At 37.9% G+C, this 16795-nt stretch overlaps 1 protein-coding gene across 28 annotated transcripts in view; it reads left to right on the plus strand.

Moving 5' to 3' along the window:
- FER (FER tyrosine kinase) overlaps window positions 1-16795 on the plus strand; it is a 484930-nt gene that overhangs the window by 274372 nt on the left and 193763 nt on the right. For 18 of the 28 annotated variants that reach the window (XR_014058074.1, XR_014058060.1, XR_014058059.1 and 15 more), the window contains one exon: window positions 3290-3412. Coding sequence is in view for 11 of the 28 variants with exons in the window: in XM_081505338.1 (XP_081361464.1) it covers window positions 3290-3412 (123 nt within the window). In the remaining 17 variants the exon portion in view is untranslated. Of the gene's footprint in view, window positions 1-3289; window positions 3413-3631; window positions 3731-16795 lie in introns of those variants that run through there. The other 10 variants (XR_014058072.1, XR_014058068.1, XR_014058075.1 and 7 more) reach the window with 1 other exon arrangement.

A 16795-nucleotide genomic window follows, 5' to 3' on the forward strand; every position in this document is an offset into this window, starting at 1 on the left:
TTGATTATATTCTTTGCAGCCAAAGATGGAGAAACTCTACACACTCAGCAAAAACAAGACCGGGAGCAGACTGTGATGCTGATTGTGAACTCCTTCTTGCCAAATTCAGACTTAAATTGAAGAAAGTAGGGACAACACTAGACCATTCAGGTATGACCTTAATCAAATCCCTTACGATTATACAGTGGAAGTGAGAAATAGATTTAAGGGACTAGATCTGATAGAGTGCCTGAAGAATTATGGACGGAGATTCATGACATTGTACAGGAGGCAGTGATCAAGACCATCCTCAAAAAATGAAAGGCAAAAAGAAATGCAAAAAGGCAAAGTGGTTGTCTGAGGAGGCCTTACAAATAGCTGTGAAAAGAAGAGAAGAGAAAGGCAAAGGGGAAAAGGAAAGATATAAACATTTGAATGCAGAGTTCCAAAGAATAGCAAGGAGAGATAAGAAAGACTTCCTCAGTGATCAATGCAAAGAAATAGAGGAAAACAATAGAATGGGAAAGACTAGAGATCTCTTCAAGAAAATTAGAGGTACCAAAGGAATATTTCATGCAAAGGTGGACTCGATAAAGGACAGAAATGGTATGGACATAACAGAAGCAGAAGATATTAAGAAGAGGTGGCAAGAATACACAGAAGAACTATACAAGAAAGATCTTCATGACCCAGATAGTCACGATGGTATGATCATTTACCTAGAGCCAGACATCCTGGAATGCGAAGTCAAGTGGGCCTTAGGAAGCATCACTACAAACAAAGCAAGTGGAGGTGATGGAATTCCAGTTGAGCTATTTCAAATTCTGAAAGATGACACTGTGAAAGTGCTGCACTCAGTATGCCAGCAAATTTGGAAAACTCCGCAGTGGCCACAGGACTGGAAAAGGTCAGTTTTCATTCCAATCCCAAAGAAAGGCAATGCCAAAGACTGCTCAAACTGCCGTGTAATTGCATTCATCTCACACGCTAACAAAGTAATGCTCAAAATTCTCCAAGCCAGGCTTCAACAGTACATGAACCATGAACTTCCAGATGTTCAAGCTGGTTTTAGAAAATGCAGAGATCAAAGTGACCAGAGATGAAATTGCCAACATCCGTTGGATCATTTAAAAAGCAAGAGAGTTCCAGAAAAACATCTACTTCTGCTTTATTGGCTATGACAAAGCCTTTGACTGTGTGGACCACAACAAACTGTGGAAAATCCTGAAAGAGATGGGAATACCAGACCACCTGACCTGCCTCTTGAGAAACCTGTATGCAGATCAGGAAGCAACAGTTATAACTGGACATGGAACCACATACTGGCTCCAAATAAGAAAAGGAGCACGTCAAGGCTGTGTATTGTCACCCTGCTTATTTAACTTATATGCACAGTACATCATGAGAAACACTGGGCTGGATGAAGCAGAAGCTGGAATCAAGATTGCCCAGAGAAATATCAATAACCTCAGATATGTAGATGACACCATCCTTATGGCAGAAAGCAAAGAACTAAAGAGCCTCTTGATTAAAGTGAACGAGGAGAGTGAAAAAATTGGCTTAAAGCTCAACATCCAGAAAACAAAGATCATGGCATCTGGTCCCATTGCTTCATGGCAGATAGATGGGGAAACAGTGACCAACTTTATTTTGGGGGCTCTAAAATCACTGCAGATGGTGACTGTAGCCATGATATTAAAAGATGCTTGCTCCTTGGTAGAAAAGTTATGACCAACTTGAACAGCATATTAAAAAACAGTGACATTACTTTGCCAACAAAGGTCCATCTAGTCAAAGCTGTGTTTTTCCAGTAGTCATGTATAGATGTGAGAATTGGACTATAAAGAAAGCTGAGCGCCGCAGAATTGATGCTTTTGAACTGTAGTGTTGGAGAAGACTCTTGAGAGTGCCTTGGACTGCAAGGAGATCCAACCAGTCCACCCTAAAGGAGATCAGTCTTGAATATTCTTTGGAAGGACTGATGCTGAAGCTGAAGCTCCAATCCTTTGGCAACCTGATGTGAAGAACTGACTCCTTGGAAAAGACCCTGATGCTGGGAAAGATTGAAGGCGGGAGGAGAAGGGGATGACAGAGGATGAGATGGTTGGATGGCGTCACCAAATCAATGAGCACGAGTTTGAGCAAACTCCGGGAGTTGGTGATGGACATGGAGGCCTGGTGTGCTGCAGTCCATGGGGTCGCAAAGAGTTGGACACAACTCAGCAACTGAACTGAGTGAATTTTATATTGTGCAAATGGAGTTTGAGTTTTTTTTCATCCTTTAACTGTGAAAATACCTTCCACTAATGTAAATAATACCCAAATTTGGAGAATTATGAAATTTCTTGTTTCTTACCATAGGATTTTCTTAAATGGAACACGTTTGTATCTGTATTTATGCACATGTACATGTGAGCTCTTAGTGAATAATCAGATGGGAGCCTTTGTTATACAACACTGTATCGTAACGTTCTTTTCATTGAAAAATAGCCCCAAGAAGATGTTTTTTCTTTGCTAAATTTATTGCCATCAATTCATTCATAAGATTACCAATGAATGTCCCTTTTTGAAGTCATAGGAAAGAGGTCTTGACTGTTTGGGAAAATGTTACTAACTTGATGTGTTGAAATCATGAGTGTGAAGATGTGATTATGCTGATACTTACAGATTTGTCTCTGCTGCATTTTCTCTTTCAAGTGTATGTGAATGACTGTATAGTTTTGTTTTTTTTGACTGTGTGGTTTGATGAAAGAATAATACATAAATAACCCAAGTACAGAAAAATCAATTCATACTGTATTGATGAAAGGGAAATAAATGGTCATAAGATGCATTCTTAAAATATTATTATATTGAATATACTGCCACAGACTTTTGACATTATTTTTGATCTTGAAAGCTTTATCATATGAAACATATATTCAAGCATATGTACACATATTTCTTGTCCCTTAAATATATCCTGTGTTTTATTTCCTTTGGTTATCATTTTAGCAAAATGCATTCCAGGTCTGTAAATTTTTCTTTTCTTCTGGTTTTTTTTTTTTTCCTTTTTAACAATCTGAATTACATTTAGTCATTAATGAAAATTAGTTTCTTGATGCAAAGATTAGTTTTTAGCATGTTGCAATATCATTTATCTTTATTTTTACCGTCTTAACCATTTTTAAGTGTATTGTAATTCAGTAGTGTTAAGTATCTTCACATGATTGTACAACAATATATTTTCTTGAATGGAACTTTATTGATGAATGTAGTGTTGCTTAAGCAATGTCTTCATGATTATTCTACTTTATTGTTCTTTCTCCAGAATATGTATCGTTTTGAAGGCACTGGGTTTTCAAATATTCCTCAACTTATTGACCATCACTATACAACAAAACAGGTCATCACTAAGAAATCAGGTGTAATTCTGCTGAATCCTATTCCTAAGGTAGGTGCTTACATTCACTTTTTTTTAACAAAAGAAAAAAGAAAAGACTGCTTTGTGAGTTATTTCCCACACTAAATAAAGTTCTTAGGTTATTTATAAGTTTGGAAACAAATATAGTTAAAGCATGGGATTTCCTTGGTTTTACTTAGATGGCAGATGGGTTGTCTTTTTCAGTGTTTGCTAGGTTACAAATGGCCTGTTTTTCTTCTTCCTTTGCAGTGTTTCTTGAAAGACTTGAGGCTTTCCTTCACACTGTAAGGTTCAGACTTTAAAAGGTTTCGTTTATAAAAGATTCCAAGATGCAGATGTCAAAGAAAATGTCCAGCAATTAAGAGTTAATTAGAATTTTACTTTTTGGTGTTAAGTGTATGATATATTGTAAGACATTGGAATTTTCAAAAACTGTACTACTCTTCTCAAGGGCAGTAGATCCTAGCTTCACTGTAGAGTCAAGTAGCTGGGTAAGAGATTGTTCTAGGTCAAGGTTAATATTTGAAGATTTGAGGTTTGCATATCTAGGGATGACTTTTAATATGAAGCAAGTGTTATTTCCAAGAATGCTACTGTATAATCTAAATTAACCTAAAATTTAAAAAATTTAAAAAGCGGTTGTTATTTTTCCTTTGTTAGCCTGGAACATAGTGTCTGTGTTTGTACTTGTATTATATATCTATTACTCACTCTTTATTTTAACATTCCACTTACAGATGATTTTAACAGTCAGTTGCTAGACATTAATTTGGTGGCTAAAGAATTGTCCTTTTTGCATAATTTTCTAGACTTATGAGTTTGGCTCATTCTTTGTTAGTGTTTTTCCACTCACTTTTGTTTTACATTTTAATTGCAGAAAACTCTATAAAAATTCTCCTTTAGTCTGGAACAGGTTGTCATATTTTTTTCTCTAGTTAAAAAAAGGTCTATTAATGTTTCATCTTTCATCGATGAATAACTGCTATCTGTTCTCATGGCTTTTTTTACTATTAATACATCAGTGACTTGCAAATTTATGTTTCCAGCTCAGATATATATCTTTCCCAAATCTAACATTTTTCTGCTTTTCACCTAAAACTGAATTTATAACACTTAACTACAAAATTTGTTCTTCCTTTATAGTAAATGGTATCACCAAATACCCAGCTGCTCAAACCATAAATCTAGGGGTCCTTTGACAGCTCTTCATCACTGCCTTGCTCCAGCACTTAAGTGACAGGAGTTTTGTGTACTTAATTGTACATGTGAAAGTGTGAACTCAATTCCAGTATATCCCAATATAAAGTAAAGTTCAATGTGGTGAAGATACCGCATTTTGACCATGTTAGGTTAATGAGATACACTTGGATTTTCAGAGATACTGATATTGTCAAATGATTTTGACTCATTTCATAAGCCAACCTAGTGTTTGCATTGTCTACTTGCTTAGCCAAGTCTAAATTGAGAGATCAAAGCCCTAAAAAAGGCACAAAAAAGTGCTTATCTGGCCCGGGGTAGGAATATATAAGTAAAGCTATATCCGCATAATGTGAAATAGTCTGTGAAATGATCATAGGTAAATGGAGTAGATACTCTGGACTGTTACATGGCCAGTTATTCTCTTCCTCTCAAACCCCCAACTCTGGCTGTGGAGCCGATTATCCAAGCATTTTGTAGCCTTAGTTATGAAAATAACTACACTGAAAGCTGTAAAAGATTAAGGGGCTACATATGATTGTTTTATGAGGTAGAAATTTGAAGTTAATCTAGTTAACTGTTAACCTGATCTAAAGTACTGATATTTGAAATATGCAAGTTATTATCTCAATTTATGGTAAATATTATTATGCACTTTATTTAAAGAATCATACCACTCTTTTAAAAGAAAATCACAAAACAGGGTTATGAGAGCAGATAATTTTCAATCATGAGTGGGGAACAAATTGATATGGATTTTGTTATGCTGGTCTTATCTGTTATGTATCTTCTTTTAGAAAGTTATTTCTCGTCTTATAAATGGAACCTCTTTCCTGATTTAATTTGTGTAAGAAGTTAATGTCTTTGACCATATAATGTGCTATAAAACATCTAATTTCCATCTTGCCAGACTTCATTTTTAGGCTACATGAAGAATGCTATTTTGGGCTCAGTATAATTTCTGTTTATAGTACCTTATGCCTCTCTTCATTTGTTTCTCTCTTACTCATGAGAATATACGTGTACATCATACGCCTGAGTAGAGGACACAGTGACCAAGGTAATTTCTCTCTTATTCCCAGAGGTACACGAAACTAGACAGCGTGAGTTAGAGAAATTAACTTTCTCATGATGATGAAGGGAACTGCTGTTCCACCCACCCATCCCTCACTCTGCCCTGGCTGACATTTCCTCCTCTGCCTCCCACAGCTTGTCAGAGGTATGGGAGTGAGGGAGGTGTCCCACACAGGATGCTGATCCTAGTCATCGTCCCTGTATTAGCAGCACGGTGGGATGCACAGGGCCTGTTCTTTCCTCAGTTCAGACTCTGTTCAGATGTCACTGCATCAGGGAGGGCTTTTCTGACTGCTGCGTGTGAAATAACACCTTACCCCTCATCTGTCTCTCTCCTCCTCAATTTCTCTTTGTTACAGTCCTGTTTACCTGATCATACTATAGGATGTATAGTTTGAACCTTGGGTTGAGAAGACCCCCCTGGAGAAGGGAAAGGCTACCCACTCCAGTATTTTTGCCTGGAGAATCCTCATGGACTGAGGAGCCTGGTGGGCTACGGTCCATGGGGTCCCAAAGAGCTGGACACGACTAAGCATACACATTGTAGAAGGCAATGTGGCACAATCTATAAAAATTATAAAATGTGTCTAACTTTGACTTAGCAATATGACTTCTGCAACTTACCCTTTAGTTATATGTGTGTATGTATGAAATGATATCAGTTTAAGGTTATTCACTGCAGCATTTATAATATCAGGAAATTGGAAATAATTCAAATATTCTTTAATAGGAGTCTGGTTAAATCAATTATTGTACCCCATCCAATGTAATACCGTGAATGAGAAAGCGTCTCTATACTGGTTGGAGAGAGTTCCAAGAGACAGAAGTAGTGTTTCTGAAACCTTTTTTCTCATAATGCATAGAAATTGTATATTATATTGAGACCCAGGACATAGCGAGTTGGAAATGTTGGTATGGATGTTTGTTCACAATTGAGAGAGATTTTATGAAACTTTTTATGTTTCTTAATGTGATGCATTCTATTAAGAATGCATCCAAAAAGTTGATTTTATGAATCTCAATTTGAAAAATATTTGTATAAAGGATTTTTAGAGTAACAATATGTGAATTTAGAAGAACTTACAGCCTAGGAATGATTCACGGAGAAATGTGGACTTGAAGTAGGTCTTGCGGATAGGCCGAAAGACTAGGGAAATTGTTTGGGGTAATGGTAAGGGACTGGAGGAGGGCGTGGCAGCCCACTCCAGGATTCTTGCCTGGAGAAACCCATGGACAGAGGAGCCTGGTGGGCCACAGTCCATGGGGTTGCACAGAGTCAGACATGACTGAAGTGACTGAGCACGCACGTATGCATGCATGGTAAGGGAATTATCTAAACCATGGGAAATTCCCAGACTTATTTTAAGGAAGGCAAGATCAGTTGCCTTGACAGAAGCAGATGATTTAAAAAGATGAGTAATCTGAAAAGTTCAGTTTTGAGAGCTTTGAATACCGCAATTAGGATTTATCTATGGAAATGCCATTCCACTGCATGTTTATAAGCAAGGGTGGGATGTGAACTAAACATATCCAAAGCGTAGCTAGTGATACCTTACTAAATACTGAAGCCTGTCCAGTCTTTTGGAGAAGGAAATGGCAACCCACTCCAGTAATCTTGCCTGGAGAATTCCATGGATAGAGGAGCCTGGCGGGCTGCAGTCCATGGGATCACAAAGGGTCAGGCATGTCTGAGCAACTATCACTTATCCAGCCTTTTAAATTATTTATTGGCACATTTAAAAAACGGAAAGAAATCAATTTTGATTTTACTGTGTTTCACCAAGAACTTGTGTAGCCATATCCAAATTATATTTCAGTGAATAGTGTTAAAATATATATAGAAAAAATATCAATAGCAGGAAAAAATAATTAATAGTAGAAATTTAACAATCGTAAATAAAATACAAAATGCAGTTTTGTTTTGTTGTTAAATATAAAAGCCTAGAGATTCTTGTTAGAGTAGTCCACTGAAATCAAAGAATGAAGAACTAGGTGAAATTTCAAGATTATATAGTTCATCCCCTGTTATTTTACAAGTGAGGTAATAATCTCTAAGGCAAGTGGCTCATGCTCAAAGTCACAGAATAACTAAATGTTAAAGTCAAATTTCCAGGTTCCTTTCAGTAAAAATATATTTCTTATTAAATTGCATGTTGTTGGTCTCAGCATTGTACATTTTATTTGAAAGAAAATATAGTTTAGCTTGTATCCAGCTCACAGGAAGACTGGCATATGTAACCACAAATTTTAAATTTTCAAAATAAGATTACATAACCAAAATAACAGTTATAGTCTCTGGAAGAACAAATGTTTGGAACAGACATGAGTAATGAAATTATTAACAGGATGGTCAATCGAGGAAGAAAATTGCTTGTTCACCAAATCATTACATGAAAGGATGTAATAATTAGCTTCGTTTTTATTGATCTATTTTATTGTGCACAGAGCATATCACCTAAGCCGCACAATAAAATTTTATCTTCATTTTTACAAAATACCAACAATTAATTGTCTATATTTGTTTAAAGTAGTGAAGATTTACATATGTTATGCTACTTGCTCAAATCAAACATCTAGTAAATGATAGGTGATTTCAATGTGGTTTTGTCTGATTAGAAGTTTAATCTTAAATTGTTATAGTTGTTGATGCTTGAGATAAAATAACTTGAATTAAGAAAAGAGGATATTTTATGTATTTTAATGAAACATATTTTTTTTAACAAGCAAAATGTAGTTTCTTAAAGACCTATAATAATTTCCGTGTTGAGCTTGAAATTTAGCTATAAGTCATTGTAGAAAAAGTTAACTAGTGTCATGGTTAGAGAGGAGGAAGGATATTAATTTGTTTAAAGCAAAGTTTTATTACCAATAAATTCTAAAGGAAATTTCTCCCTTGGGATTTTAGATATAGCAATGTCCTTAAAAACATTTCTGCAAAACTTTAAGGACAGATTTCATAGATTGTTGCTTTTAGTGTCCTTTCATAATAGCCAAGGGCATAATATTAAGTTGTATTTTATACAATATAATGAAACACATTCTGCATTGAAATTTTTTGTCTGTTTTCAATTTTTGCTGAATAGAATAATAAAATTCTAGGATCCAGATTTATAGTCAAAATAGTAATAAAATTATCATTAAATACAGTAGAAATTTAAACAAGTACCAGAATACCGAAGATCACACATATGGTATTTACAAATCTCTCTCTTAATTATATACCTGAACAGTTTAAATTTAGCCAAGGTAGTAGAAAATCCACACACTGAGTGCAAAATATCTCAGCGTGGAATGAGGTATTGTTGAAGCATTGTTTTCATTCGTACTTTGCCCTTAATGGGAAAAAAAAAAGCCCTCAATATGTTGCCAATAATTGATCGTTCAAAATTTTGTAAATTATCTTTTCCGGATAATTTAATGGAGATTACCACCTCTTTTACTGTCTTACTTTTCAAATCTTGAACTTAGACACTGAGAAACTTGTTTAATTGTTCTGAAACCCCAGAATGCAATGGATTTAAGGTAGTGAGATCTGGAAAGCAAAGTAAGTCTCTACCAAGAAGACGACAATGGCATTCTGATGCAGGGTATTTTTTTTAATTAATTAATTAATTTTAATTGGAGGATAATTACTTTGCAGTGTTGTGCTGGTCTTTGCCATGCATCAGCGTGAATCGGCCACAGGTACACATTGTCCCCCTCCCGCACCCCTCCCACCAGCTTCGGGTGCCCTGCTTATGGGACCTGCACCGGCCATCTCTTTCACACGTGGTAATACACATGTTTCAGTGCTCTTCTCTCAAATCATCCCACCGTCGCCTTCTCCCACAGAGTCCAAAAGTCTGCTCTTTCCATCTGTCTCGATGCAGACTGTTCTTAACGTTGGCACTTGTCTGCCTCAAAGCCGTAGAGACGTGGTTGGCAGGGCAGGAGGGACGGATGAGGCGGTCAGGAGGGAGGGAGGTGAGCTGGTAAGGAGGCTGTGGCAGAGAACAGACGGGGCCCGCTCTGCCTCCGTGCCGGGTTAGTCTCTTGAGTCACACATTCCCTTTTCCCATATCCACTCTCTGCCTTGTGCCCCTGGAGCCTGCAGCCCACGGAAACTTCTGAGGTAGAAAACCTCTGAGGATGGTCTGTCATTTCCGCTTTACCGTTAGTCAATTTTAGTTAATATATATATTTACTATTCCATCCATAACTGCTCCCTTATACGTAAAATGAGGGCTTCCCTGGTGGCTCAGCTGGTAAAGAATACGCCTGCAATGCGGGAGACCTGGGTTGGATCCCTGGGTTGGGAAGATCCCCTGGAGGAGGGAAAGGCTACCCACTCCAGTATTCTGGCCCGGAGAATCCCATGGACTGTATAGGCCATGGGGTCGCGAAGAGTCGGACATGCCTGAGCGACTCTCCCTTCCCTTCCCTAGTCCATGAACATGTCCTCCTCCTCCGGGCTCTCCCCTCGCTGTGCAGCGGTCCTGGTGCTCATGTACCGTCTGCTGTCACTGCCCATCTGTAGTGACATCCCCACGCGACAGTAAGCTCTGTGAGAGCAAGGAAGATGGTTTACTCATTCTTTACGTATCTTACACCACCTGATGCATCATTCACTAAATATCTGTTGTTATTTTTGAGAAAATCTGGACACTTAATAAATGCTTGATTAATATTTGAAAAAATCTTATAACTTAAAGATATTAATATTCTGTTTTTATAGTAAATAAAAAATGTTAGCATGGTTTAGATTTATGAATGAGATTCCTTTGGAAGTGACACACTTCATTTCAGTTCTTTTTGTATAATAGCTTTTTCGTTATATTTTTCATTTCCTTCTTATATTGCTTTATATTAGAAGTTGCTTTTTCATGTAGTTATTTTTCTCTTGTAAATTTCATAAATACTTTTAAGGACAGGTAGGAAGTATTTTTAATGTTCTCTTATTTAGTTTATATGTATTTTATACTACTGTGAACTGTATGTGATTGGTTCCATAAAATTCACTGGACACCTTAATGAGATTTCTCTCTGATATTAACTTTAAAATAGTGAAGCAATCAGCAATCTTGTATAATATTTAGTATTTCTTGGTTGCAAATTATTGTCCTGTATAAAACCATTTCAGAAGTGAAATGAAACACAAGAATTGACGTTGCTTATTTTCACTTTTTTAAAAAACTACTTATCATTCTTCACCATATTAGCTAAATTAGTGCTCCCCTCTGCTAAGCTGCCCTTGAGGAGCCACGGAAGACTTGTCCCACGTCCCACTTTACAGTGACTCAATACGCATGCCAAGAATCTTAATGACTTCAAAATAATAGGGTTGAAATTAGAAAGACCAAGGACGTCAAAAAGATAATCTTCAAGTGATTTTTTAAAATGGAAAGCCTTGTTCATATATAAGCCTTAGAGAAAATGAAACTTTAAGGTTTTCTTTCTGTTACTTATATAACAACTGGCATACAGTAAAACTATACCAAAAATTAAGGTCTTATAAGAGAAATACCCATGCTGGGAAATAATAATCTAGTGGACATCCTTGACTCTTGACTGATAACTATTTAATGAGAAACAGACTTAAGATCAACAAAGATCAGTTATAATTTAGAAGTTATAACTTATAAGATCACATAATACATATAATATTACAAATATATACAAAATATAATACAAAGATCAGTTATAATTTGTAATATAAGTTATAACAAAGATCAGTTGTAATATCTATTTCTCTTTGTAATAAAAGACCATCATGTTCAAATCATGGCCCTCACTGTTTTGTGGTTTTATCATTGGAAATATTTTGTAATGGTGAATTCCAGAGGTGTGATTTTACTAATACTTTCTAGTGATGCAATGTTCTCTTTTAAATAATAAATCTGTGTCTTTTTTTGCCCCTAGAATCATTTCAGTTGGTGACTAAAAGAGTGATTTTTTAATGTCTGTAACACTGGACTGTGAGAGAGTCAATAGAGTTTTAAAAGTCTTCTCTAGAAATAACTTCTAAAAACAACTCCTCCATTCCTCTTGCCATCTTGAAAGGAGGGTTTTGGGAAGGTCATCAGTGTTCATCTAAAGTAAATAGGTCAGGCTTTTCTAGGAATTCACAGGTTTTAAGCATGTCTCTGTCTCTTTAATTAGCATTCAGTAAATGTGTATTGTGTCTATGTTGTAATAGAAATTATATTAGCTACTGGTTTATCCCCAAAGAAATTAGAGTCTGGTTGGAAAGACAGACAAGTAAGTGAGAATTATGACTGAGGTGCTAACCCTTATTCTAGAGGAAATCTGTGGTCTTTTTAGAGGACGTAAGAAGGGCCTCTTACCTTGACAGTCCGGGGCACGCTTCCCAGCGTTGTGCAGGGTGACTGAGAGAGTGCTGTGAGGAGCCTGGGAACACAGTGTCTGAAGCCGAGTGGCTGAGCTTGGGGTGAGAGATTCTGTGCAATAGCTGAAGATACAAGAATTCCAATTTATACACCTGGAGTGGAGACTATAGCAGCAGTCAGGGAGGAGGGGAGAATAAATATGGTAGGCAAAAGAATGCCTCCCCACGTGTGTCCGAGTCCCGACCCCCAGAACCTGTGCATGCGTTCTGTCACAGAGCCACAGGGACTCTGCAGATACGATGACATCCAGCATCTTGAGATGAAGAAATTATTCTGTATTATCCAGGCGGGCCCAGTGTCATCACAGAGATTCTCCTAAGTGAGGGAGGGAGCAGGAGAGTCAGAGACAGATAGAGAAGTAAGACTCTAAAAGTATTATTTGGAGTCATGTGTCTAAGCGCCAAGGAAGGCAGGCAGTCTCTGGGGACTGGAAAAGGCAAGGAAAGGATTCTCCTCTGGAGTTTCCAGAAGGAACGGAGCTCTGCCAGCACCTTGATTTCAGCCCCAGGAAGCCCCTTTCAGGCTTCTGAGCTCCAGAATTGCAGGATAAGTTTGTCTTGCTTTAAGCCACTGTGTTTATGATCATTTTTTAACATCAAATTAGAAAACTAACACAGAAAGTGAGATTGGAGAGGTAAAAGGTGCCAAGCAGTCACTGCTTCATGCTGCGGGATTTGGTCTTTGGTCTCGGGGGCCATACAGTGCTTTGAATTGTTTTATTGTGGGAAAATATCAAGATCAGATAGATCACGTGCTTCACTGTTGAAACCTGTTAGTGAGTGATTGACAGATGGGATTTCAAAGTCGGAATGCATGTAAAACGTAGGGATGGGATTTAAAGAAAGATTGGATGTTTGTGGAGGCATTGAGGATTGGGTGAAACTGCGGATGAGTAGCTTAGTTACACTTCAGAGGCAACAAGACTTGTCCAAGAACGTGGGTGAGAGAGAGGTTTCAGGGATTATGTAGGTTTGTAATTTCAGCCACTCGGGAATGGTGTCATAGACCGAGAGCTGGTCATAAACGAGATTTAGGGAAATTTCAGGCATGTTGAGTGCGAAGTGTATGTGACACTTCCAAATAGACGGTCCCGAAGGAGAGGGATGTACATATTTAGAATTTCGGAGCAGTCTCAGAGATGCAGATCCAGCCAGGAGGTCACCAACATGTAGAGGCGGTGCCTGAAGGCCTAGAGAAGATGAGCAAGCGCATGCGCGGAGAGCCTCTGCCGCTGGCCGGGGGCGGAGGACGGGCCTCCAGACCCCGCCGGGCCGGCCTCCCGCCGCGCCTGCTGCCCTCTGTGACTTCGCGTCTGTACTGCTGACAACGCATTTACCTGTCTTTCCTCCAGGATCCTGTTTTCTTTCCTCTTTTCACTAGATTTATCTTTCTAAAAATAACATTTTATCGTATAAGTCTCCTATTTTAAACAGCTGTGATATATATATATTTTTCCTTTTGTGAATCAGTGCAGGGTTATGAGTCTGTTTAGGATTATCTCTAGTTTAATCCTTGTTCCTCTGCATGATTTAGCGCCTTCTTCTTTGCTTCTGTTTTTCCCCTTTCCTCTGTCTTCCCTTTGGAAACCATATGTGAGAATATAGACCCTCAAAGTCAATGTATGTAAGTGTGAACTCACTGTGCTGAGTCTCTCCTTCATTCCCCCCATGGCCCTGCTTCTCACTCTTGGTTTTGTTAACACCATCCAATGAGACTTGTAAGATACAAAAAAATTAATTGGAATATTCATCTAATCCTTGTTTTCCCTCAGTCTTCACAATTAATGAGTCATGAGTTCCTGAAACTTTCAGTTCAGTTGAGTTGCTCAGTCGTGTCCAACTCTTTGTGACCCCATGGACTGCAGCACGCCAGGCCTCCCTGTCCATCACCAATTCCCAGAGCTCACTCAAACTCATGTCCATTGAGCCAGTGATGCCATCCAGCCATCTCATCCTCTGTCGTCCCCTTCTTCTCCTGCCCTCAATCTTTCCCAGCATCAGGGTCTTTTCTAATGAGTCAGTTCTTCACATCAGGTGGCCAAAGTGTTGGGGTTTCAGCTTTAGCATCAGTCCTTCCAATGAATATTCACTGAAGCTTTAGCCTCATAAATGACTTCCCAGGCTCCTTCCTCCTGTGCCGCCCCTTGCTGCTGCTACCTCAGCTCAGGCAGACGTGGAGATGGGTCTGAACATGCTGGTGAAGGGCCCTTTGCTTCATGTGCTTGCTAGTCCTTCACCCTATTGCCGGGGTTAGATTTTTGGGATACCTCTGTAATAGCTAGTCATGTCTGGGAGATGCTTCAGATACTCGCAGGAATCTGCGTCTCCTGTCGCTTGAGGGGAAGCATCCTAGCATGCAAGGGCTTTTGTGACCCAGCTCCTTTCAGCCTTTCCAGTTGCTTTCCCCTCCAGTCCTTCTCGTGTCTGGAACCCCTGTCACTTCTCAGAATGGGATCTACAGCCTCCTGCCTTTCCATCTGTGTACCTGGCACACATTTGAGTGTCATTTTCTTTTGAAGCCTTTCTTCACCCCACCAGTTCAAATCAGGTTCACCTTTCCCTGGGCTTCCTTAGAATTCTGCACAAGCCATGATAATAGCACTTATTTCGTAGCATTTCAATTATTTTAATTTCTACATACTTCAGGTAGTGGATCTGTGAAGTCATGGACTATATTGATTCCTTTTTGTCTTCTTTGAGCCTTGTTTAATGGTGACTTATAAAAGGCCCTAAATAAATATGAATTGAAAGAATACTTTAAAGAGCATAGGATAGCATGAACTCATAGATGCTGTTGTGTACAAGATGTCCAAAAATATCTAGGTGTTAATAGGAATGTTGTAATTAATAAACTTGGTGATGGTCTGGTCCTTGTTCAGTGTCTGTAGTAGTACCTAGATGACTTGGACTGTAACACCAGTAGCCACCTTCAAGAAAGAGGCACTGAAACTAGAAAAGACCCAGACTGGGAGAACTGTAGGGATTGCTGCGGTGTTGGAAATGTTATACAACTACCAGTAATTAAGGAAACAATTATTGCTCAGTGTTTCAGTGGTTTTTTATCTGTGTCATCCTCTCGGGACGTATTCATAGATAATGGAGTAAATTTCTAGGCTGTTAAAAGAGTGTGCAGATTATTCCCAGCTACCACAGATCATGTGAATCAAAGTATTTTCTAAGATATTTTGGAGAAGCCCACATCACTGATTTAATTGATAGCAACTTGTATTTTCTTATTAACCCCTTAAAATTCTAGTTTGGGGTTAGGGGCAATAAAGCAATGTTCTTCCCTTTAAGATTTTTCCTGATTATTTCCTGGAGCTGATTAGGCAAGAAAGGGCTGTTCAGAGGCTGATTTAGGTTGACACCTGCTCCATCAAATATATGTTCACTGATTCTTTTTCTTAAAATGCCAGAGACAACACACTTGATCTCCCTGAGACCCAGCCTCTGTCTCTGTACCTTCTGTGCAGCGTGGCTGTAAAGACACGGTGGGGAAAGCACTCTGTAAATTCGCGAGCACTTAAAAAGTCACACATTAGTGTATGTGGTGTGTATTAATGCATGTAGTGTGCAATGAGGCTATGGCTAACTAGGTTGGAAGGTTTAACATCCATAGACTTGGGAAAAGGTACTATCCATCAAGATATCTGGATACTAGTAATCATTTTCATTATAATGTATACTTCCTTAATATTCATTAGGTTCCTATTACAGAAATGTAAGTTTGACCCAGATATATTAAACAGATATCCTCGCAATCTGGGACAAAAGACAGGGAAGACTGTATATCATTGTGTGGGCAATAGATTGAAATAATGAGTTATACTGGATGCATTCTGAAAATAGAAAAGAAACTAGATATATTTCAATGGTGAGATCTCTCATTTAATAACCTAAAAGACAATAGTGGAGAAACACATGGAAGTCAAAGTTATTAAAATGGAAAAGTGGAACAGTAATTGAAAAATGAAGAATTTAGAAAGGCTGTGTTTTTAATTTATAGGTGGTATATTTCATATTTATGTATTAAGGCATATTTCACATATGTATTTAGTCAAATATTATATATGGTCAAATCTAAGAGTTCAAGAAATGTTATATAATATTATGTTGAGTGAAGAGGACATAATTTTTAAAAATTATTTTAAAAAGTAATCCATGTTGTAATATCCCTTTCTTATCTAAATATATCACTAACTGTGGTATGAAAATCCTAATTCTGTTAATGCTGGATATTATGCAATATTACTTCCCTCCATTACTTTTAAAAAATAATTCATAGTACAGGCTAATTTTGCTATGTCAACTAAGTGGCCATGAAAACTATTATGTCCTGTTTTGATAACATCTCTGTTCCAATTCCTCTGTCTAATAGAAACCATTCAAGACAAAATACTTTTAATACTATTTCTCTAATGCTGTTTCACCTGAAATATATAAAAGTGTCAAGAATTAATGTATTTGAAGTTGTTATCAAATTGGTTGATTATTTAGGCATTTTGGCAGGAACATAGGATATACCTGGAGGTCACAGTGAAGACACTGTGCCTGCGGGCTTGGACTAATAAGAAAATGTGGATTTCCAAACCCCCACGCTGAGCACGCTTATTATTGTCCCCAGATTCCCTTAGTCCTCAAGTGGTCGTTAAATATCCACAGTGGGTCTTACTGATTGATATGAAGAAGCAAAGAAACCAGTGAATGCTGGCCTCACATTTGGTTGCACAAACATGCACCCTAATAAAGCCTCTTGC

This window comes from Giraffa tippelskirchi, chromosome 6 (assembly GCF_054371585.1).
Source record: "Giraffa tippelskirchi isolate mGirTip1 chromosome 6, T2T-mGirTip1v1.2.pri, whole genome shotgun sequence".
NCBI classification, from domain to species: Eukaryota; Metazoa; Chordata; class Mammalia; order Artiodactyla; family Giraffidae; genus Giraffa; species Giraffa tippelskirchi.